The sequence below is a fragment of the Cricetulus griseus genome (assembly GCF_003668045.3).
Source record: "Cricetulus griseus strain 17A/GY chromosome 1 unlocalized genomic scaffold, alternate assembly CriGri-PICRH-1.0 chr1_1, whole genome shotgun sequence".
NCBI classification, from domain to species: domain Eukaryota; kingdom Metazoa; phylum Chordata; class Mammalia; order Rodentia; family Cricetidae; genus Cricetulus; species Cricetulus griseus.
In genome coordinates, this window is record NW_023276807.1 from 76,412,771 (window position 1) to 76,436,729 (window position 23,959).

Genomic DNA, 23,959 nt, shown 5'->3' on the forward strand with positions numbered 1-23,959 from the left:
AAGGCCCTTGTGGGGGCGGAGGCGGTGTTGCCTGGCTCTCCGGAAGGAGACGTGGCGGCGGTTGAGTCTCCTGCGCTGAGGAAGCTTGGTCGTCCTGCCGCCGCCTCCTTCTCCTCCTCCTACACCTGTTCTCCAAGGGTAGAGGAGGCTGTGACGGCGGCTGGAGGACGCGGCGACGGAGGATGGAGGAAGGAGGCGGCGGCGTGCGGAGCCTGGTCCCCGGAGGGCCGCTGTTGCTGGTCCTGTGCGGTCTCCTGGAGGCGTCCGGCGGCGGCCGAGCGCTGCCCCAGCTCAGCGACGACATCCCCTTCCGCGTCAACTGGCCCGGCACCGAGTTCTCTCTGGTCAGTTCCCTCGCTCGCCGCAGCCACGAAGCATTCAAGCCAAGCCCTCGGTTTCCCTAGCTTTCCCTTCCAGAACCTTTCTCCCCACCCCCAAGCATTTATCTTTTCCAAGCCGGTGCCTTCGTTCGTTCGTTCGTTTGTTCGTTCGTTCGTTCGTTCTTTCGTTCATTGACTGATTCATTCTACACACTATGTGGATGTGCCATCCATACTCAAAACTAGGAAATCCGGCTTCCCAACAGTCCCACTGTGTCGTTCCCAACAGTCCCCCTCTGTCGAGGAAGAATTGCGACCGACCACACACCACCCCTAGGCTTACTACGGTCCGGCAGACACCAGCCCTCTCTCTATTCATTCTTATTCTCCAACACATAAGTAGAAACAATTTATGCAGACGTTTGGCTTCTGGGAATCTTTTTCCCTTCGAAATCATTTGAGAGGGCTGTTTGGCTTGGAAGACGTTAGTAAACTTGTATGTGAAATACGATTGGCCATGCAGAATACATTAGACATTTTATTATGACTGCTATTTAAAAGTCTATAAAGGGAAGTTGTTTTTTTTTTAAAGGATTTTATGATCTTTACTTAATTGTGTGTATTGTGAAAAAGAGCTTCTGTACACTTGAGTACAACTGACCCTGGCCAGTGATTGTGAGTGCTGGGAACTAAACTCTATGAGAAGTAATACACGTTCTTACAGCTCAGTGGCAGAGCACTATCCTGAGGCACAGGCCTTCAGTTGAACAGCACCACAGAGTTACTTAAGTGATGGTATTACCATAACCACTTCACTTTTTATTTGCCTTGGCGTTTGCTTATGCTGTATCTTGTGCTACACTTGTTTCCTCTACCCTTCTGTTACTTTCTGACCATATTCTTGTATTCAAGTAAACATTTCCCTGAAAAGTTAGGACTGTCTTTGTATTAATGCCATGATCTATTGATATTTGCTTTTTATTGGTCTTCAGTATTAAAACACTTGTACAAAACATTACAGGCCTGAGGAGATGGCAACAAAAATCTAAGGTGGATATACTTGAAGACTCGGGAGTTCTAGGCTACTTGTTTGTTTTTCTTTTTGTTTAGTCTGAATTATTTTGAGAAAAAAAATCTAGATGCTTTCTCTAAATTCGGACAAGTAAGCTTTCAATAGTTGATCTTTTGAAATTCTTAAATACTTCTGTAATCTTAATACTTCCCTTCCTAGCTTTATTTAATTGAAATAACTGCCCTCTTCACATGGTTGCTGGTTATTTTTATGGGTCGGTTGGACATTTGTAACTAACTCAGCAGCTGTGTGAACTAGGATAAAGTCTTTTGTCTAACATCCAAAATTGGCAGACACTGAATTAAAATATCTAGGGTTTTTTTTTTCTTCTTAAGCCTATTGTTGTAGTTGCTTTCTTGCTTTTGTTGAGACAAGGTCTCATTGGATTCTATCTTGAGGATATCCTCTGCCTCAACCTCCAAAGAACTGGGATTATGGATTATAGGCATGCAGTACCATAACTGACTCGTCTAGTAACTTATACTCCCAAAATATATGTAGATGAAAATAATTAAAAGTGTACCATGTAAAAATGATTTAAATGATACCTAGTGATTCTCATAAGTGACTCACTGGTCCAGAGAGGTTTTGCTGTTGCATCCACTGTATTGAAAACTAGCCAGGAGGTGGTGGCTCACTCCTTTATCCCAACACTCTGGAGGCAGAGGAAGGTGGATCTCTAATTTGAGACCAGCTTAGTCTACATAGCAAGTTCTGAGCCAACCAGGACTATACAGTGAGGCCCTGCCTCAATAATATTAATAGTAATAATAATAATAGTATTAAAATAGTCTTTTAATAAACTAAAAATAATCATCTTCCGAGTAGGTGGCACATTCCTCTAATTCCCAATACTTGATAGGTAGAGACAAAAGGAATGTTAGGGTCTAAGAGAAGCCCCCAAGAAAAGCCCAACAGCTATGCATGTCAAAAGGCCATGGTAACCTGCTGAGCCAGCAGAAGGTCAAGAGGACACCTGTTGACTAGTTGCCCCTGAATTGTGGTTCTACCTGAGTACTGTTGACTCAGCTCCAGCCACCTCCAATAAACTGAAACTAAAGCCTGGTCTCCATCAGGGACCATTGGAAATCTGTCATGGTTCTGATCTGGCTCCTGACTCTCTCAAGGCTAGCTTCGTTCATTGTCTATATAGGAAGTTTGAAGCTAGCTTGGATTACATAAGAACCTGTCTCCAGAAAGTAAATAGAATTTGGTCCCACAACTCTTAATCTTCAAATGTTTTAATTACCTTATCACCTATAATGACCTTTTAAACAAGTATCCTTGGCCATTAAATATATGTAGTATTAGAATGTATGTTAATAAATGCTGGCTGAAATATGTTAAAACAATAATAAGCACACACCCATGGATCGGACCTGCTTGGCTTCTCTGAGCTCTGCTCCATCTAGCTAGATTAACCACTGGACAAATTGTTTAAGCTCTGACCCCAGAGTCCTTTTCTGTAACAATGAGTATAATGCTTCATTTGAGGATGATGAATTAATAAATGCAAAGGAGTTAAAAGAAGATATTTGGTTCTACATGCTACATGTTAATATCTGCAAGTTGTGTGTCTGTGGATTCACTCAGCGTAGCATCAGAATTCTCAGGAGAAGAGATGGTAGCATATCTATAATCCCAATACTCAGGAGGCTGAGGCAGGAGGATTGCTGTGAGGTCAAAACCACTCTGACCTCCATAGTGAGTACAGGCAAGACCAACATGAGGTATCTAGCAAACCTTGTCAACAATTTAGGAGGCAAAAACAGGAAGATCTCTGAGAATTCAAGGTCATCTGGGTCTATACATCAGGTTCCAGTACAACTGGGGCTATACAGAGAGACCCTACATTAAAAAAAAAAAAATTGTCAATACCAACAAAAATCAGAAGGAAACAATTAAGTCAAAATAGAAGGCATATAGACCTTTTCTTCTGGTTCCCTAAGAAGAAAAACAATATAACATGTAGTCAAACATTAACATTCCATTAGTTTTGGAAATTATCTAGATATGATTTAAAATATAAGGGAGGTTATTACATAGGTTATATTCAAATCTGTGCCATTTCTATAAGTGACCTGGGTATTTGCAGATTTGGTTGTGGAAAGCAGGATGCCTAGAACTTATTCCCCAGGCTTCTAAGAGCTAATAATACTGCCTGTTTTCTTTTATTGTCTTGAAAAACATTGCCCTAATTGTCATTTATATTTAAGATTGTGTTGGTTCCAAGTAGTATTGGTTTAAGTATACTGAAGTTTACTTGAAAAGAGAAAAGAACAGGCACACTTACTTAACAGAAAGCTGATCTTTCCTGGCCAGTAAGAGCCAAACAGGCAGTGGCTTTACAGCATTACAGGAAGAAAAAAGTGAAGAGACTTGAATTATCATAAATATGTATCAGAGAGAACAGGTTGCTTTTCAGTAAAATGTTATCAGTTACATTAATAGAAGTGTTTGCTTAAAATATGTTGGTTTGTAGGAGAACTGTGCATTTGTTTTTATAGTATAGAAAGATTAAAATTTAGTAAGAAAACTGACACATGAGTGACACATAACAGCTATTATGAGAACTGACTACATGTTTTTATAGTTTTGTTAATAGCCATGCCTGTTTATTTACATATTACCCATGTACTTTGTTGCTAGGGTGACAAGAGTTACAACAGGCTATAATGTCCATAAAGCCTAAAACATTTACTCTCTGGCCCTTTACAGTGAATTATACTGATTCTTGATATATATTTAAAAGAGTATGTCAGCACACAGAGGATCCATGATAACTATTCTTTTTAAAGGAAGTTATATATTCCCAAATATGTGAATATAACTATGTTACACTATATTCTAGTGTCCCATCCAACCAAATTCTGAGCACATTTGTAAAGTCCTAAGAATTGTAAGATACAGATCGTTTTTTGCTGACAGAAGTTATAGGTATCCAGTGACAGTGTTTTTGTGACCATTCTTGGTCTCTTGAGCTAGGGGTATAGCTCAGTTGCATGTCCCAAACTTTATTTTTTCTGTTAGATTGAACAACAGGATCCAGTGTATCTCCACTCTATCATTTAAAAATGTGTATACTATGTTGCCTGCCTCTGAAAATATGCTTTAAAATCTTCAGTTGAAGCCAGGCAGTCCCAGCTCTCAGGAGGCAGAGGCAGGCAGATCTCTATGAGTTCAAGACCAGCCTGGTCTACAGAGCTAGTTTGGGACAGCTAGGGCTGTTACACAAAGAAATCCTGTCTCAAAAAAACAAAACAAAAACATCTTCCATTGAAATGATTTGAGGAACCTTTGTTCTAACTAGTAGTGAATTTATTCAGTGTAATGTACTTTAACTGAAAAAAATGTATATTTTTTTATTCTGTTTCTAGCCTACATCTGGAGTTTTATATAAAGAAGATAATTATGTCATCATGACAACTGCACATAAAGAAAAATACAAATGTATACTTCCTCTTGTGACAAGTGGGGATGAGGTACGTTTTTTATACATACATTGCTAATCCCTCTCACCAAATATATGTATTTTATATACTATATAAAATAGTCATATACTTTAAAATTGAGTAACCAGATTCTCAACAGCCTTGTAGCATAAAGATATTAATCCCTTATTACTGTTTTCTTTGATTTGGGATTCATTTTGGAAAAATTAGCAACCAGCTAGGTGTGGTGGTTCAGACCTGTAATCTCAACATTCAGGAGACTGAGGCAGAAGGCTTGTCGTGAGTTTAAGGTCAGCCTGGCCTACATTGTGAGACCTTGTCTAAAATTCCAAAAAAAACCGGGGTTGGAGGGGGGAATAAGTTATTACTGTTTTGAATAAAAAGCTAACTCTGTGCTTGTTTTCCTTTGTACAAATGATGGTTTTCAAACACAATATAATATTTCAATGTAAACTGTTTTCATAAAGAATTTCTTATAATAAATAATTCTCTAGGTACCTTATGCTTTCTCACTACCTTAGCTCATGCCCTTTTCTTTCTCCTAAAATGCCCTAACTGCCTCTTATCCATCCTTCAAGGCAATGACTTCTTTCAAGATGAAACAGGAGAGGCAGCATGGTTAAATGGAAAGGACACCAGCCTAGGAGCCAGGAGGCTGAGGTATAGGCTACAGTTAGCTGTGGATCCCTAAACAAATTTGAAACTCAATTCCTCCACTCAATGAATTTATTAAGCCAATTTACATTTTCATGGTCTGTAAAGTAGAATATTAAACCCAATGCTTTTCTTAAGTTTTGTTCATATTTGAAATCTGTCCAAGGCAGCTGCTCCATGCTATTTTAAACCCCTTTAAAACAAAATACACCCACATAAACCACACAGGTGGTTCAAGTCTGAAGTATTAAAATATGTAGGAAACTGAAAAACACCTTTCCACAATAGAACCATTCTAAAACTTTCATAGCTAGAATTTTTGGGGGGATATAGGCGATTAAAAATTCTAAAATAAGTTTACAAGGATTTCTTAGAAAACTTATACTTAAAAACATTTTTTTAAAAAAGAATGAATGCTATGGAAGATCATTCTATGGATTCATATTTTATACTTCAGTTCATTTGAAAGAAGTAACATACCATAGGATCTTATTGAAGATGTTGACTTTTTTCTCTTTTATTTCCAAGCATTTGTGATTTAACCAATGAATTAATAACCAAACAGCAGAGTTGGATGAAGTTCTAGAAAAACTATATGTTAAACTCCACTTTTTTTCTTAGGAAGAAGAAAAGGATTACAAAGGCCCAAATCCAAGAGAACTTTTGGAACCACTATTTAAACAGAGCAGTTGTTCCTACAGAGTATGTATTTTATGTACATTTGAAAGTAAGTCTCTAGCAGCCAGTAGATCCTTAAAATGGCTTTTCATCTTACTTTATTTTGTTATATCACATTTTAAGTTAGGTGCAAATCATACTGCTTGCTAGTATGTTGTTCATTTAAATTATTATACGTGCAGTAGATAGTACACTGATATCAAAGTGTCAGTTACTAAAATACTTAGAATGTTTTCTAGTTCAAAGAAAAGCTTTCTTACATGATAGAATTATAAAATGCTAATTGCAATTTTTAAGCTATGTAGAAAAGTAGCCAGGTAATTATTACACACCCAAATACATTATAGCTCTATTTCTGTCACATAATCTTCTTACAGAACCAATTAGTAGAAACCAAATGCCATTCAGAAGTTTTGCCATTTTGTGTGGCATGATTATAAGTGCCACTTCAAAAAAAATTTATTCTAGGTTTGAGGGAGAATCTGCTCAGCTGCTAAAAATGTCAAGTAAAATTCAGTTAATTACATGTTTTTATGTATTTAAAAGTATATGTCTTTCTTAGATTGAATCTTATTGGACTTATGAAGTATGTCATGGAAAACATATTCGACAGTACCATGAAGAAAAAGAAACTGGCCAAGTATGTTTTCCTTGAAATATAAAACATAAAGTAAATTTCATAATAACATTGATAGTTTCTAAGTTTTAGCTAAAGAAATATGTTTGTAAAATACTTACTGTATTTTTTTTTAATGTAGAAAGTAAATATTCATGAATACTATCTTGGGAATATGTTGGCTAAGAATCTTCTGTCTGAAAAAGGTTAGTCTCTAAAAGTGATGATAGTACTACTGGGTTTTGGTTTAACGTTTAAGTCCAGGCATGGTGGTACAGTACTGTAAGCCTAGAGTTTTGGGGTAGAAGCAGTAGGATCAGGGATTCAAGGCCATTCTCTTTACATAGCTACTTAGGTAACAGGAGACTGACTCAGAAAGAGAGAGAGAGAGAAAGGAAGGAAGGAAGAAAAGGAAAAAGAAATTTTCCTGGACATTATCTTTTTATACACTATCGTTGTTACAGTTTATTCCTTTAATGTACGTGCATGTGCCACTGCATGCATGAAGGAGTCAGAGTTGAAAACTCTGGGAATCAGTTCTCTCCTTTCACCATGTCATTCCCAGGAATCAGACTTGGGTCTTTCATAGACAGCCACTCTGGGAAAACTGACTTTAAAACTAGAAGGGCAAGACTGAGGAGAGTGTGTTTAAACACCCAGTACATATGAGACCCTGGCTCCAATACCCAGCAACTCCCACCTAAAAAGTAGTAAGACAAAATCTTGTTTTGTCTTCCTTAGAAAGAAGTTTAAGGTTCTAAAGCTGATTAAAAACAGTCATTTATATCATATAGATGTGATGTTCGTGTTGTATGTTCACCTTTTTCTTGCATTGTTTCCACAGAACAAGAAACAGAAGAAAAAGAAAAGTTCAGTGAGGCAAGTGATGTATTAATTTTTCATACTCCATTGGTAGGTATGACTTTAGTAACAGAAACTAGATGTACTTTGCATAATGCCTCAAGGAAATGACAGCTAGTTTTGCTGTGGAAAGTTCCATTGACAACTGAGCTTGATGACACCTTTAATTCCAGCATTCAGGAGGCAGAAACAGACAAATCTTTGTGACTGCTCTACCTAGTTCTGAGCCATCTTGGGCTATATATACAAGTGAGGCCCTGTCTCAAAAAAAAAAAAAAATAGATAAATAAATTATGTTGTAATCCTTCCGCTTACTTTTTAAATAACACCTAAATAAACTGTCAGTTGAGCCTGCTGCCACAAAGCTGTCATCCCAGCTTCTTGGGAAACTGAGGCAGGAGACACAAGTTCAAGGACTTCCTGACCTAACTACTTCCACATAGTAGAAGAAGAGAACCAGCTCCTGAAAGTTGTTCTCTTGCTTCCACACACACATAGCACTACATGTGCACATACATGCAATAAATAAAGGTAATGTCAAAAAAAATTAACAAGGAAGAGTGAAGCTACAGCCCAGTAGTAGAACACTGTCTAGCATGTATAACATCCTAAGCTCATCTCCACTACTAAAAGAATAATATCAGAATGTGTCTGTGAAATGCTATGATACCAATCTATTACCTCACTGCATAGTGGTGGTGCTTTCTATATAGCATTAGAAATAGTGGTAGTAAGAACATTTTTATTTCTTATTCCTCATCTCCTATGAGTGTAACAGATAAACTGCATATTTGAGTAGCAAACTACCTGCCTATATGGGCTTTAAAAACAGAGGCTAAGAGTCTTTTATCCATGCAGTGCAAAGCTGCCATGCATATGAGTATTTTAGGTATTTCATATATGTCTATCAAATGGTGGTTCAGAGTAGTATTTGTATAAAAGGAGCAATTCATGTAGTTCAAAGTGTTGCTGTTTTCTTTCTTTTCTTCCTTTTCACTATTTGTCTTACTTGGAAATCAGCCTTAAAACTTGTAGAATCTAAATTATAAAGAATATTCACTATGAGTTTAGTGAAGAAAGAGCTAAGCAGCCCAGAATAGTAAATTTTTGTTAGTTTAGTTTGTTTCTTCAGAACTATTGACTAGTTACTCATATTAATCATGTCTTTGTACTCTTCACTGAAATGTACATCGACTTTACATTTTAGCATCCAATAGTTTGTTCTGTATTATACTATCCCCAAATACATATTTGCTGAAGAACTTAAGAATCAGAACATTAGAGTTGACTTAAAGTATAGACATTTTCATCTTCTGTTTACAAATAAAATGTAGTTTCCTTTTAGAATAAATACTTCCCTCGTCCTCAGACCCACCTCAAATTTCTAATAAAAGGTCTACCTTTTTTTTAAGATCCCCACTAAAAATATTGAAGGTCAGATGACACCCTACTATCCTGTGGGAATGGGAAATGGTACACCTTGTAGTCTGAAACAGAACAGACCCAGATCAAGCACTGTGATGTATATATGCCATCCTGAGTCTAAGCATGAAATCCTCTCAGTAGCTGAAGTTACAACTTGTGAATATGAAGTTGTCATTTTGACACCACTTTTGTGCAGTCATCCTAAATACAGGTAAGATGTTCGTTCATTATTCTAAACATGCAGCGCACATGCGCTTTAAAGCGTTTATGTTAGCCTTAATGCCTTTTTTTCCTACTGAATAGATTCAGAGCCTCTCCTGTGAATGATATATTCTGCCAATCACTGCCCGGATCTCCATTTAAACCCCTCACACTGAGACAGTTGGAGCAGCAGGAAGAGATACTGAGGGTGCCATTTAGGAGAAATAAAGAGGTATGAGAATTAAGTAATTACAGCTCTCAGGGTTTCCTTTTCCATGTTTCAGAACCTGTATCGATGTGTTAATTTCTGTAACATAATAATGGCAATTATTTTATTGACTTCTAATTTTTAGTTCTAATTATTTAAATAATTTAAATTTTTCTTACGCCTTTCAGAAAATTTAACATTCTCATACAATTACACAATTTCTAAAAGTTGTATTTAAATTTATTTTATTTTTATGCATGTATGTGATACATTCACAATGTGTGTGCCTGGTACCTATGGAGGCCAGAAGAGAGTTTGATCCCCTGGGAACTGGAGTTACAATTTTAAGCTGCCATGTGAGGTCTAGAAACTAAACCCAGGTCCTCTACAAGAGTAACCAGTACTTTTAATTGCTGATCTATCTCTCCAGTCTCACACATAATACTTTCTAAGTATTAAATTTATAAGTAGTTGTTCCAACCAACTTTAAAAAAAAAAAAAAAAAAAAAAAGGCAGCCGTAGCCCCAGCTCTTGTCATTTTACACTTGCGTCCTTTAGTCACCTCTGTGTACCTCCTCCTTCTCTTTATATACTGTCTTCTCTCTTCATCTGCTTGTTGGTCATGACCACATACTTTTTTTCAGTTAATCCCACTCATCATTTTTCAGTTTTTCAGAACTCTTATCTTCCCCACTACTTTTTAATTTCTTTTCCAATTTTAAGACAAGGTCTCTCTGTATCCCAGGCTGTCCTGGAACTCACTATGTAAACCAGGCTGGCCTCAAACTCAGAAATCCACCTGCCTCTGCCTCCCAAGTGCAGGAATTAAAGGAGTGTTCTACTACACCAGGTTTTCCCCCATTTCTTTTAAAGTACTGTGCTTAGAACAAGCATAATTTCTGCACAGTTTTTCTTCTTACAGTGTACAAAACAAACTATTTTCTATCCAAATGACCCCACCCCCCTAAAAAATTTAAAAAAAAAACACCTAAGTGTTGTTTTATTTGTTTTTTGAGGCATGGTCTCACTTTGTAGCCTTGGGCAGTCTGAGGGGTGCTCTCTCTGTCTCTTCTCCTCCCCTCCCTGCCACGACATGAATGTGCATACCTTTGTTTAGTATCTATAAGACAACAGCCAGATCTCTTAGCTATAGTTTTCCAGCAGAAAAAAATGCTTGATGATCTCTTTAGTTTTAAATATTATAGCCCTACATATTTCCCCTGATGAGTCTTTTCTTCACATCCTATGCACGTATGTACACAAATGCAAAGCATATACCTAAGTCACAAATATATACGTGTGTGTGTGTGTGTGTGTGTGTGTATTATTCATTTTTCATGGCTTGGTCAAGAGTATTCTCTTGGTAAAGTCCTCCCATTTCAGTTCTTCTGCAAAGTCAGTACCCCTTCCTTTGTGAGTCTTTAGCTCTGGGTGCCCTTATTACTTTGGATTTACTCTAGTAAATTATAGGTTCCCCCAGAGCAACAGCCAGATTCAGCTACCTTTGAGTAATTATAACTGATGATTCTATATATTCCCAACCAACTCCTTTTCACCCTACTTTACCCTTAATGACTTCAACAAAATGTAAGGATGCAAAGCTTATAGTAAGTGTCAGAGTGAAGGCAAGAAGCAGGTGAGAAATGTAAATGTTCCCTATGTGTGCCAGAGGATTATCATACTTGTTACTTGAGGGTCAAACTAACATTTGTCTTTACTTTTCTCAATTGTCACAAAGTCCACTTTCTTAAAACCTTAAAATTAAGTGGAAAAAAACTCTTATTTTTCCAAATTTCTGTTAAATTTTAAAGTAATAACAAGCTGTAATTGGAAAACATGTCATGAAAGCTCTTAAACACATCTGGTTAAGGCAGGCATTGGTGGTGCATGCCTTTAATCCCAGCACTCAGGAGGCAGAGGCAGGTGGATCTCTGTGAGTTCGAGACCAGCCTGGTCTACAAGAGCTAGTTCCAGGACAGCCTCCAAAGCCACAGAGAAACCCTGTCTCGAAAAACAAAAAAACAAACGGAAACAAAAAACCAACAATCTGGTTAATTTTAGGAAGATTTGACATCTGCAAAGGAAGAGAGATTTCCAGCCATCCACAAACCTATTGCTATTGGCTCTCAGCCATTGCTCACCGTTGGAACAACCCATATATCCAAGCTGACAGATGACCAGCTCATAAAGGAGTTCCTTAGTGGCTCTTACTGCTTTCATGGGGTAAGAAAGTGAAACTGTAGTTTAAATATTTACCTTGCAACCTTATACATGGCAGTTACTAACCCATAGTCATTGGAAGAACTAAACAAGTGCCTACAGAGAAATGGCAGGATCCTGCCATCTCCAATGACATTTTTTATATAGTCCTATTCCCCCACATCTCTAAAGTCTAATCCACACCCATTATATTCTCTCTACCCATAAAAACTTGACTTTTCCTATAGCAGCATATATGATTTAGGTTGACTGTTAAAATGGACATTACTAATTTATTTCCGCACATTTTGGTTATGTAACAGTTACAATTCAAGCTTAAGCTAAGCTTAAAAGGTAATGTTTTGCTTCTGACTATTAAAACCAGTGTAAATACACTCAAAGGTGAAAATTTTGTCTTATGTATTTTATGAAAGAGTGAATATTTTGTATTTATCTCTTTTTTTTCCTTTTAGTGAATTTTTGTTGCTGTTTGTTTTTTCTTCCTTCCTTATTTATTTTATTTATTTGTTTGTTTGTTTTGGAGACAAGGACTCACATACAGCCCTGGGTGGCCTGAAACTCACTGTGTTTACCAGACTGTCATGTTTTGTTTTTGTTATACTATTGATTTTATAAGTTATAAAAATTACATATATTTCCCACTGTCATGTGGCATTGTTACATCATTCTCCCTTCTCTATGAATAACTTTTATCTATTTGTCTCTTTTAGGGTGTTGGTTGGTGGAAATATGAATTCTGCTATGGCAAACATGTATATCAATATCATGAGGTATAGAATAACATTTATGTCTTTCTGCTACTGGATAGAACCGGGGTTGTTTGTTTGTTTTGCAGTGCTCAAATCCAGGGCCTCATGAACATGTCAGGTGCTCTTAACATTGAACCACATCAGCTGCCCTGAATTAAAGTTTTGAAGTCTGTGACAGACTGGTAATTTGGCTCAGCAGTTAAGAGTATACTGCTCCCAAGTTTGATTCCAGGCTTGTTTGTGAGGCCACTCAGAACTTCCTGTTAACTCCAGCTCTAGGGAATCCAGTGCCCAGATACCTCTACAGGTATCTGTACTCAAGTGTACAACATCCACATATACACATAATTTAAAAAAATAAATAAATCTTTACAGTCTCCTCTGGGAAAAAAAAAGGGCATTAATATTACTTTTAATTATGAGATGATTTTAATACCCAAATACTAGCAAGAGTTTTCCCACTTTTTAGAAACTGGAAGGCTTAATATTAACTGATTCAGTCATCTTGGAGGAACATTGCTCATTAATTACCCATATTCTTAAATTATCATGAGCCTGTGTTCTAATTTGAGGAGTTATTTTTATAATTCATCTTTAAGAAATGAATAAGTAGCAAGATAGTACATTGATTACAAAATCAAACTTGATAAATATACCAAGTTCCTCAGATAAAAGAAAATACCATTTCATCTTTTTTTTTGAGGTAGAGTTTCTAACCCAGGCTACCTTCAAACTCCCTTCATAGGTGGGGAAGACTGAAATTCTGATCCTCCTGACTCCACCTCCTGAGTGCTAAGATTACATGTGGTCCCTGCTATACCCCCTTTTTTATAAGGAGCTAGGGATCAAACTCAGGCCTCTGTACATTCTAGGCAAGTACTCTATGAACTAAGCTGTATCCCCAGTCTACTATGATAATAGTTTAATGAGCATTTTAGATAGTTATAGGGATCCACCTGCCTCTGCCTCCCAAGTACTGGAATTAAAAGCAAGAGCCGCTACCACCTCCAGGCTTTTTTCAAGGTGATGGTGTCACTTGGGTTGGGTTGGGTTAAGTTGAAGGTTTTGATTTTTTGTTTGTTTGCTTGGGATGGGGTTAGTTGAGATTTATCTTTTGTTTTATTTGTTGTTGTTGTTTTGAGACTGGGTCTTGCTAGCCCAGAATGTCTTGATTACTCATTCCCCCTAAGTGGTAGGATTGCAGACATGTGCCACCAAACCTAGTGGCCTTTTCCAAGGTCACTCAGTCTGTAACTTTCTGGTGGATCTATTAGGTACTTTGGAAGATAATGACAACAATTAGCAAGCATAGTGCTGACTATATGCCAGATACTAAGTACTTTCTACATGTTAGCTCATTTAATTCTCATAACACCTTTCGGAAATCAGTCCTGTTACTGCAAGGTTCAGAAACAGGGTTTAGTTCCTTCCTAAAATTCCATATGCAGTAAATGATAAGGCTGGAATTCAAACCCAGGTAGGCTTGTTCCCTATCCAGCTTCTTAGACACTTTGCTGTTCGAATTCCTGTCTGGAAATTAACAAATCTAGTTGCTGGTGGGGAGCAGGAGGGATATAATAGCTCTTTTCCATTAGGCAATAACATCTACTAGGGAAATGGCCCTGCATATTTCACTGGACAATGAGTGGGTGTATTATTGCCTAGTGTGGTTATCTGGCATAAAATATGAAAAGGCCACAAGGAATAAGAAAAGAAAAAGGAGATGAACTTACTTTTATAAACAATTCATAGTATTATTTAAATAATACAGGAAAGGGATTCTGCACAGTTTTTATACAGAAATGAATTTACCATAAAATGAGTTACGGAGATTGTAAAACTTCAAAGTTTTTATATAGCAGTAGAGAGGTAAAGTGAAGATGAACTTCAGAGTAAGACATCTTAGTCCGTTTTATACTGCTATAAGAGAATACTACGAAATAGTTAACTTTTTTTTATTTTACATACCAATCACAGTCCCCCCTCCCACTCCTCCCCTGCCTTCTCCTCAGGCCACCCCCATCCATTCCTCTGAAAGGGTAAGATCTCCCATAGGGAGTCACTAAAACCTGGCACATTAAGTTGAGACAGTTATTGCTCATGATCACCAAACGATCTCTACAGCCCCCAAGCTCTCTCAGCCTATTTTCCTCTTGGTTTGTGTCATTAGATGAAGCAGCAAGAAGGCCTTGCCAGATGGCAGACACTTTGATAACAGACTTTTAAATCTCTAGACATGTGAAAGCTAGTAGTTACAGCCATCTGTAGCTCTGGTCCCAGGAAATCCAACATTCTGTTCTGGTCACATGGGCACCAGATATGCATACATACATGTAGGCAAGACACCCATACACATAAAATTAATTTTGTTGTTGTTTGGTTTTGGTTTTTTTGTTGTGTTTTAGTTTTTTGATTTGGGGAGGGGAGGTTGTATTTATTTTGTTTTTGAGACTGAGTTTCTCTGTAGCTTTGGGGCCTGTCCTGGAACTCACTCTGTAGACCAGGCTGGCCTCAAAATCACAGAGCTCCACCTGCCTCTGCCTCTCAAGTGCAGGGATTAAAGACGTGTACCACCACAGCCTGGATGAATTAATTAATTACTTTTTTAAGATAGAAACTCAGAGGCTCCTCTTATAAGGACACAGTACTCAAGACTTAAATATTCTCCATTAGTTTGGTTCTACTTCTACATTGAAATTCTAGGAATTAGTTTTACAACACGTTTTGGGGGAGATAGATTCAACGCACAACAGAAATTCAATTCAGAATCACAGTAGTAATGCTAGGGCTATAACTTGGTAAAGCACTTCCCAGTATGCACAGTTCCTGGGTTTGATGCCCCTCTCCTCTCAAAACAGTGTAGTATTATATGATTGTGTAAAGTAGGTATAATCAATTAAATTTTTGGTTGGAAGGGGTAAGGTGTTGGCAGTGAAAGTATTAGAGAAGAATCCAAAGAGAAAGAGTCTGGCAGAATGGCTCAGCACGTGAAAGAACTTGCCATATAAGTCTGACAACCTAAGTTTGAGCACCAGATCCTGTGGTGGAAAGAGAAAACCAGCTCCCAAGAGTTGTCCTCTAGCCTATCTCCCCAGCACTGTAAGCGCATGTGCCTTCAGATATGGTATATCATACACACATACAATGATAATAAATAAATAATTTTTGAAAGAAAGATCTAGAGAAAAACATCTGCAGGAAGAAATTGTGGAAAAGTTACTACAACTGGAGCTAGACTAACTAGAAGTTACATTATTCAGGGAAACCAAATAACTATCATTTAAATTTCTATCTCCTGAATTTGACTGACATCATTATCCAGTGAATGGATGAAAATGGACACTGGGGTTTTTAGGAGGCTCTGTTTGCTCGTATCAAACATGCATTACCACAAACACTGTCAGGTTCAAAAACCTAATAGTTCATGTTGTAAAGGAACCTGATGTCAAGCCTGATACCCTGACCATGCCCACTCACATAATACATGCCCACACATAGAAAGGTAAATGTAATTTTAAAATTTGTATTCTTTCATATACTAGGACAAAGATAATGGGAAGACTTCTGTGGTTGTGGGGACATGGAACCAAGAAGAGCATGTTGAATGGGCTAAGAAAAACACTGCTAGATCTTATCATCTTCAAGATGACGGCACCCAGACAGTCAGGTAAAGACTATTTGCCTTTAAAACTCAAAATATTGACATTAATTTTTTAAATATACAGAGCAGGACATGGTGTTGAACACCTTTAATCCCAGCACTTGGGAAGCAGAGGCAGGCAGATCTCTGTGAGTTTGAAGCCAGTCTGGTCCACAGAGTAAGTTCTAGGACAGCCAGGGCTACACAGAGAAACCCTATCTCAAAAAAAAAAAATTTTTTTTAACCACACAGGTAACATTTTAGATCAGTGTTATTTTAGGGGACAGCCTTTAGATTCCTTTCCTTTGGAGAAAGAAACAACCCAGGGTTAAGAACACAGTCATGAGCTGCACATGGTGGTACCCATCTTTATTTCCAGCCAGGGCTATGTAGGGAGACCTTGTCTCCAAAAAAAATCAATCAACCCACAGTCTTAGAGTTGGGCAACCAGGGTTCAAGTGCTGGCTGAGAAAATTATATAATCTGTAAGCCTCACTTGTCTATCCCTATTAGGTTTTGAGGGCATTTAAGTAAAGTAACCTATCCTAGTAATAACATTCAGTAAACTGCCTGCTGCCTTTAATAGTGATAGCGATAGTGATAAGATTGGCCTGATGGGTTTGGAGAGATGGCTCAGGGGTTAAGAGCACTGGTTCTTCTACCAAAGGATGTAGGTTCAATTCCCAGCACTCACATGGTGGCTCACAGCCATCTGTAACTAGTCCCATGGGATCTGATGCCCTCTTCAGGTGTGCAGATGTACATGCAGACAAAACACCCCAATACATACATGAATAAATATTAAAAACAAAAAATTTAAGGGGCTAAAAAGCACAGAGGTTAAGAGCACTTGCAGCTCTTCCATAGGTCCTGAATTCAATTCCCAGCAACCACATGGCTCACGACCATCTATAGTGGGATCTGATGCCCTCTTCTGGCATAAAGGTGTACATACAAATAAAGCACTCATACATAAAATAAATAAATCTTTTTTTTAATATTTTTGTTTGGTTTCGTTAAAGATTTTTTTTTTTTATTTTTATTTTGTGTGTGTGTGTGTGTTTGCCTCTATACGTGTGTGTGCACCACAGAGACCAGAAGAGGGTGTCAGATTTCTTGAAACTGGAGTTACAGGCATTTGTGTGCTGCCACATGAATGCTGGGAATTGAACCCAGGTCTGTAGGGGACACCTTAATCACACCTGCCAAGGCATGGTCAAGGTGATGTAGGGAAGGTTTAAGAGTGAGGGGCACGCACATGGGTGGCCCTTCTTCCGTTTTCATCTTTGGCTTGCTATACTTACTGCTGCCCTACCGGCTGGCTAGGTTGCTCTGTAAGTAAGGCTTTTCCCTAATAAATTCCCTTGTATTTTTACCTGACGCCGTATTGGTAATTCCCACAATACAGGTCCACTGAACCATCTCTCTGGCCCAGTTTTATTCTTCTGTGTAGTGATGGAGATTGAACCCAGGGCTTCGTGATTAACCATCATCCATGGTAGGCAAGCACTCTAATGCTGAGCCACCTCTCCACTTCTAGCAATTACTTGATTCAATTAGAACTAGGGCTCTTCTAAAGCATTTGTGTTTCTGAGTTTTTTAACTTGTTATTTCCCCTTGTTACATAGTTTTTGTGAGGTAGTGTTCACATACCCTTTGTGCTATGTGGGTATATTTTATTATTACCAGAAGTTAACTTTACTTCCCAATAATAACTAACTATGCTTCAGCTTTTCTTGTAGTCCCTTATCCAGTGAATTTAAAAGATTAATTCTTGTTCATTCTCAAATGTTAACTTTTGTTTCTTCCTGAAACAAATAGTATCAAGAAATTGCTTTTAAAATAATACTGACTTTTCAGGCTGACCAGAATCAAAGTTAGGAAAATTAAAATAGAGATATCTAAGCATTCAGTGTACTAGAGAGATTATTTTATCTTATGTTTCCTGAAGGGAAAAAAAAAAAACAAAAAAAAAACAGCTTTTAGCATCATGTGCTCAGCATTGAAGCCTAGAAGTGTGTGACTAGAAAACATCAAACTTTTCTTTGGCTATTGTTCAATTTGAAAGTTATACTTTGGCAGAGGCTTGCTTTTTTGTCCCACATACATAATAGTGTTTAATGGGATTAGCTTGATAGAAAACAGAAAGGAATAATAGTTTGACTAAATAAACAATATACTAGGTTGGAGAATGTGGGTAACTTTAAAACTGTAACTTTTATTACTTAGTTTTGTTTAATTCTTTTGTTGGTTGCTTGAGATAGGATCTTGCTGTTAGCCTTACTGGCCTCAAGTTCACAGCAATCCTGCACCATTACATTATCCTTCCAAGGGCTGGCATTAGAGGTGTTTGAGCCACCATACCAAACTCAAAAAGTTGAGGCTGACCCCTACGTAATATGGAGAGCATTAAGAAAGTTAGTACAAAGTCTCCTTGATTTGTATTTTCCTTATAGAATCTGACTTTGTGATGTAACCTCACTTACCCATTATAATTATTCTAATTAGTAAGACTGTAATAAAGCTTGTGTGCTTTCCAACTCAGGATGGTGTCACATTTTTATGGAAATGGGGATATTTGTGATATAACTGACAAACCCAGACAAGTGACCGTAAAACTAAAGTAAGTTGAATCCTTTTACCTACTTTTTGTTGACAAAAGTTTTACATAAGATATAATAACTAAATAACTTTTAAATTATGTTATTTAAAAGTTAAATTATACCGGTCGATTTAAATGTTTTCATATCTTAATAAGATAATAAAAATGCTGTTTTTTTTTCTGTGTGTGTGTGACATAGGCAGTACCTTAAAGTGCTCTGTGTTTTAGGTGTAAAGAGTCAGATTCTCCTCATGCTGTTACTGTGTATATGCTCGAGCCTCACTCCTGCCAGTATATTCTTGGGGTGAGTAAAACGAAAATAATTAAAAGTTCACTTAGGAGCTAAGTGGTAGAGCACGTATCTAGAGTGCAGGAGGTCCTGGATTCAATCCCAATACCAGCAAATGAAAAGAAATAAATTTTTGACATATTTGAATTTTTTTTGTTTAATCTACAAAAGGCAGTCTAAGAGTTAATAAGCATGTTTTTCTTTTGAGGTATAATTTACATAAAATGCACAAAGGCCTACTCGGTTGGAAGAGTGTTGGCCTAGCATGTATGAAGCCCTGGGTTCAATTCCTAGCACTTCATAAAACCAACCAAGCATGAAGACACATACATCTGTAATCCCATTGCTTAAGAGGTGGAGGCAGGAGGACAAGTTGTTCATAATCATCTTCAAGTACACAAAGAGGTCAAGGCCAGCCTAGCACACATGAGATAGTTTGATGATAGTTAACCATTTTAAATAGCCTTGTAAAATCACCTTAAAAAAGGTGTGTCACAAGCAGGAAATTCTCTGCTGCCCCATCACCAGAGGATACTTCTTTCTGATCTCTGATACATCTGATTTCTATAGATGAGGTGTACTTCATTTGGGATTCCACGTGAATGGAGTTCCCTTGTGTGCTTGGCTTTTCACACTCAGTTGTATTGAATGTATCAGTACTTCATTTTCTTTGTGTTGTAGATTATATTATTTTGTATAACTATACTATGTGTGCTTATTCTGTTGATGGACATTTGATTTGTTTTTCATTTTTTTGGGTGAAATGAATAAGGCTGCTATGAACTGTTTTCACATGTCTTTCTGTAGTTATGTTTTCATTCATTATGGGTAAATACCTGTGAGTGGAATTTCTAGGTCATTGGTAGAAATAAAGTCTACCAAATGATTCACCAAAATGCTAGTACAGTTTTAATCTACCAACGGTACATGAGAGTCCAGTTACTCCATCTCCTCACTAGCTTTATTTTCAGTCTTCTTTGTTAGTCATTTTAGTGGGTTTAGTTTGCATTCCTCATACAAATACTGATACTGAACACCGTTTTGTGTTATTATTGGCCTTTGTATACTTTTGTGAAGCCTTACATCTAACCAGACTTACTTACTTGTATATGTAATAAACAAATAAATCTTTTTTTAGAAGTATTATAGTTATAATCTCTTTGTATTGTACATACCTTTCTCATACTCTGGCAGCTTCACCCTTTTAAATGTCATCTAATAAGCAAAACTGTATTATTCTATTATGTTCAGTTTTTTGTTTTTGTTTTTTAATTTTATGGGTACTGCTTTTTTTGTGTCCTGAGAAGTTTTTGCTACCTGAGAGTCATGGAAACACTCTTAGATTTTTTTTCTAAAGACTCTATAATACTAACTTTGACTATGTTCTAAGCGTGCCATTTTTCTGTTCTTATCATATGAATTTTAAAAAAAATTTGGTTATTTATTTATTGTGTGTGGGTGTGTGTGTGTGTGTGTGTGTGTGTGTGTGTGTGTCTGTTTGTCTTGTTTTTTTGTTTCTGTTTTTTGAGACAAGGTTTCTGTGTGTTGCCCTGGTTGTTCTGGAACTCTCTTTGTATACCAGACTGTCCTCAAACTCACAAAGATCTGCCTGCCTCTGCCTCCCAAGTGCTGGAATTAAAGGTGCCCATCACCACCACACGGCCTGAAATTCTAATTAAACATTAATTTGAAATTGTTCAAAATCTCAGAAACTTCCTTTTATTCCCACTTCCACCACTACCCTGCCCTGTATTTAAATGTAAGTCATTTCTGTTAACCTTCACCAGTTTCACTAATCACTTCTTTTACCATGTCCAGTTTGTTGCTGAGTTTATCCATGATACACTTTCCGTCTCTTACTATCTCCACTGGATTCTTATGATTTCTTTTCCTCTACTTAAGTTCTCTCTGGTCACATGTTTATCTTTTTTTCCTAGTATGTGTTTAGCTTTTGTTTTGTTGTTTTGTTTTTGCACAGTAATGACAGCTGACTCATTTTTAAGTTAATGTTTACTTTGTCCTTTAAATAGAACTACTTATTTTGCTGTAATGTTTTACTGTTCTAGTTGTGTATACTGTGACTACAAACTCCACATATTCCCATCCTTTCTATCTAACATTGTTTCTGTTGCCGTATTTACTTAGAGACAAAAATATTTCTCTACCTATTTCATATTTTATATGAATGACTAAAAGTAGTTTTCCAATAATCTTTATTAATGCCAGGCATCGTGGAACCTGTCTGTAACCCAGCACTCAGGATTGCCAAGTGTTCAAGGCTAGCATGATCCTAGCTAGCCTTTATTTATCCAAAATAAAAAAAGAGCTTAATTTGTAGGTAAAATGTTGGGTGGTTTATCCAAATCAAGAACTTATACAGTTAGCAAATATATTCATTGAGGAGAAGATACTGTTTCTAATGTCATTGTTGTTGTTCTTCAGGTTGAATCTCCAGTAATCTGTAAAATCCTAGATACAGCAGATGAAAATGGACTTCTTTCTCTCCCAAACTAAATTAAAATTGAAGGGAAGAAAGATGATTCAAAGTCCTTGCTTCCTCCTGACCATTGGACCCTGTCTACAGTATCACATGAAAGGACTGGCAACCTCGCTGTGAAATACATGTGTATATAAGAGGTCATTGATAAACTTATAAGGCAGACATTTGTCTCACTTCATTTATTTTGGTGTTACATGAATTGATTTCGTTTTGACTTTGCTTGGATAGTGTGTGATTTCAAAATCTGATTCAAGCAGTTTAGCCTTCACCCCATCCAAATGTCATAATCTTGTACTTGTTGGAATACTTTTAAGTATTATACTTATTGTGTAAATTACAGCATATATAATGAGCTAAAGAAGTAAAGATAATGAAGAGAAGTTGCTAGGAGAGAAAATGTGTGCAATTCTAATGCCTGAGATGCTCTCAACAAACTTTTCTGCTGCAGTTGCTCCAGGCAGGCACTGAGCTAGAAGTGGGGACAGAGTAGAGCCTCACAGATAACCCCACACCACTGGGATCTCAAGAAACTCTTTTATGATTATTCTTATAAATGAGTTTATTACCAGTGTATAGGTTGGTGTCTTCCTTAAATTAGAATGGTTCATTCTAAAACTCACTGTGATGGCTCTCTATTGTACCTGCCTGCTGTATATTATAAATCATATTTCTGGATAGTTTTACAGCGTAGTATTTATTTCAAAGAGAATAAAATGTTCATAAGCAGTCTTTTCATGTAATCAGTGACCAATTATTCAGTTCCTTTATTTTCTCCTTTATCCTTTTGCGTATATTTTGTACATACCTGTCTGAACAAGGACAGAAAAGTAGTTATAAGGGGCTGGGGTGCAGGTAGCTCAGAGATAGAGCACATTAGCATGTTTGAGACCCTGGTTCAACCTCTAGCACCTAAAATAAAGAGCTGGATGTTGGGGTTCATGCCTTTGTTCCTAGCACTCAGTAGGCAGATGAACAGGGATCAAAAAGTTCAAGGTTAACCTGGCCTATATGGCCAGTTCTCCACCAACCAAGGCTACAAAGTGGGAACCTAACTTAAAAGTCAAAACAAAAAGAAAATGTGGCCAGAATATTCCTGAAAAACAATTCCTCTGATAAAATCTATATTAAGAAAGGGTTTGTGGCCAAGCCTAGTGGCATATACTTTGTAATACTAACACTTGGGGGGTAAATACAGGAAATCCAGAAGTTCAGGGTCATCCTCTGCTACATAGTAAGTTTGAAACCAACCTGGGCTGCAAGAAACTTTGTCTCAGAAGTAAGTAAATAAATTCCATAATGGCTGGGGGAGTTTAGTGCTAAAGCGTTTGCCTACTGTAAGACCCTAAGTCCATGCAGTCTAGAACAGTCTAGAACATCACCCTTTGGTTTGTGATGCCTTTGGAGGTTGAATGAGTCTTTCACAGGGTCACCTAAGACCATCAGAAAACATAGATACTTATATTACAATTCATAAGAGTAGCAAAACTACAGTATGAAGTAGCCACAAAAAAATAATTTTATGGTTGGGTGTAACAAATCTTTTTCTGTCCCAACAGCCAGCTCCCAAATAACACCATGGAGACTTATTAATTATGAAAGCTTGGCATATAACATAGGCTTGTTCCTAACTGGCTCTTATAACTTAAATTAACCCATTTATATTAATCTACGTTCTATCACGTGGTGTTACCTCTTTCCCATCTTGCACCTCCTGTTTCCATGTCTCTTGGTCTCTTTTCCACCTAGATTCCTCCTCCCTTTCTTCTCCCATAAATCTCACCTATACATCCTGTCTAGCTATTGGCTGTTCAGTTTTTTACTACGGCAATCATAGCAATACATTTTCACACAGTGTACAGATATCCAACAGTTGGGAGTCACCACTTCACAAACGGCCAAAGTGTTAGAAAGGTTGAAAACCACAGCTCTAGAAGAAAAACAAATGTGTGGCTGGGCTGAGGGCAGGGGATGCAGCTCATTTAGATACACTGCCTAGCATGCGCAAGATCCTGGATTCCATCTCTAGCACAGCACAAGAAAAGGAAAAAAAGGTAAATGGCTAGAAATAATAACATAGTGGCTTAACCCCAGCACTTACAAGGCTGAGGCAGAGGGGTGCCACGGAAAAGGCAGGGACTCGAGTTTAAACCTAGGTCCACACCCTCTCTAGTTTATTATAAATGATATTGAGAAAAAATTCACTTCCTACATAGCATAGAATGCCCCAGGTAACCAAAAAATATATGGACAATTTTATTCTATAGCAACCAAATTCATCACCTTTAGGTATCCTACAATTCATTTAGTTCTTACACTTGGATTTAGCATCATCAAACACCACAAATAAAAGGATTCAACCTCACAAGGCTGCCCCCACATCAAATGCCAATTGCAAGTACTGGATTCTATTTTTTTATTTTATTTATTTTTTACTTACATGTATATATGTGGATCTGTTTGCCTATATGTACA

The 23,959-nt window shown here is 37.3% G+C and overlaps 1 protein-coding gene across 2 annotated transcripts; it reads left to right on the forward strand.

The window, feature by feature from the left end:
• The first annotated feature begins 37 nt into the window (after nt 1-37).
• Nucleotides 38-22,218, forward strand: Erlec1 (endoplasmic reticulum lectin 1). Of its 2 annotated transcripts, XM_027387712.2 has the most exons (14): nt 38-344; nt 4,770-4,874; nt 6,120-6,200; nt 6,739-6,816; nt 6,935-6,998; nt 7,637-7,671; nt 9,066-9,289; nt 9,382-9,511; nt 11,549-11,710; nt 12,418-12,477; nt 15,999-16,123; nt 18,642-18,719; nt 18,927-19,002; nt 21,430-22,218. In XM_027387712.2, the coding sequence occupies exons 1-14, from the start codon at nt 183-185 to the stop codon at nt 21,499-21,501; spliced, it is 1,452 nt and encodes a 483-aa protein (XP_027243513.1). In that variant the 5' UTR covers nt 38-182; the 3' UTR covers nt 21,502-22,218. The 2 variants fall into 2 exon arrangements, with proteins under 2 accessions (XP_027243513.1, XP_035309224.1); XM_035453333.1 differs by lacking the exons at nt 18,642-18,719; nt 18,927-19,002; nt 21,430-22,218 and adding an exon at nt 17,505-18,061.
• Nucleotides 22,219-23,959: the final 1,741 nt, after the last annotated feature.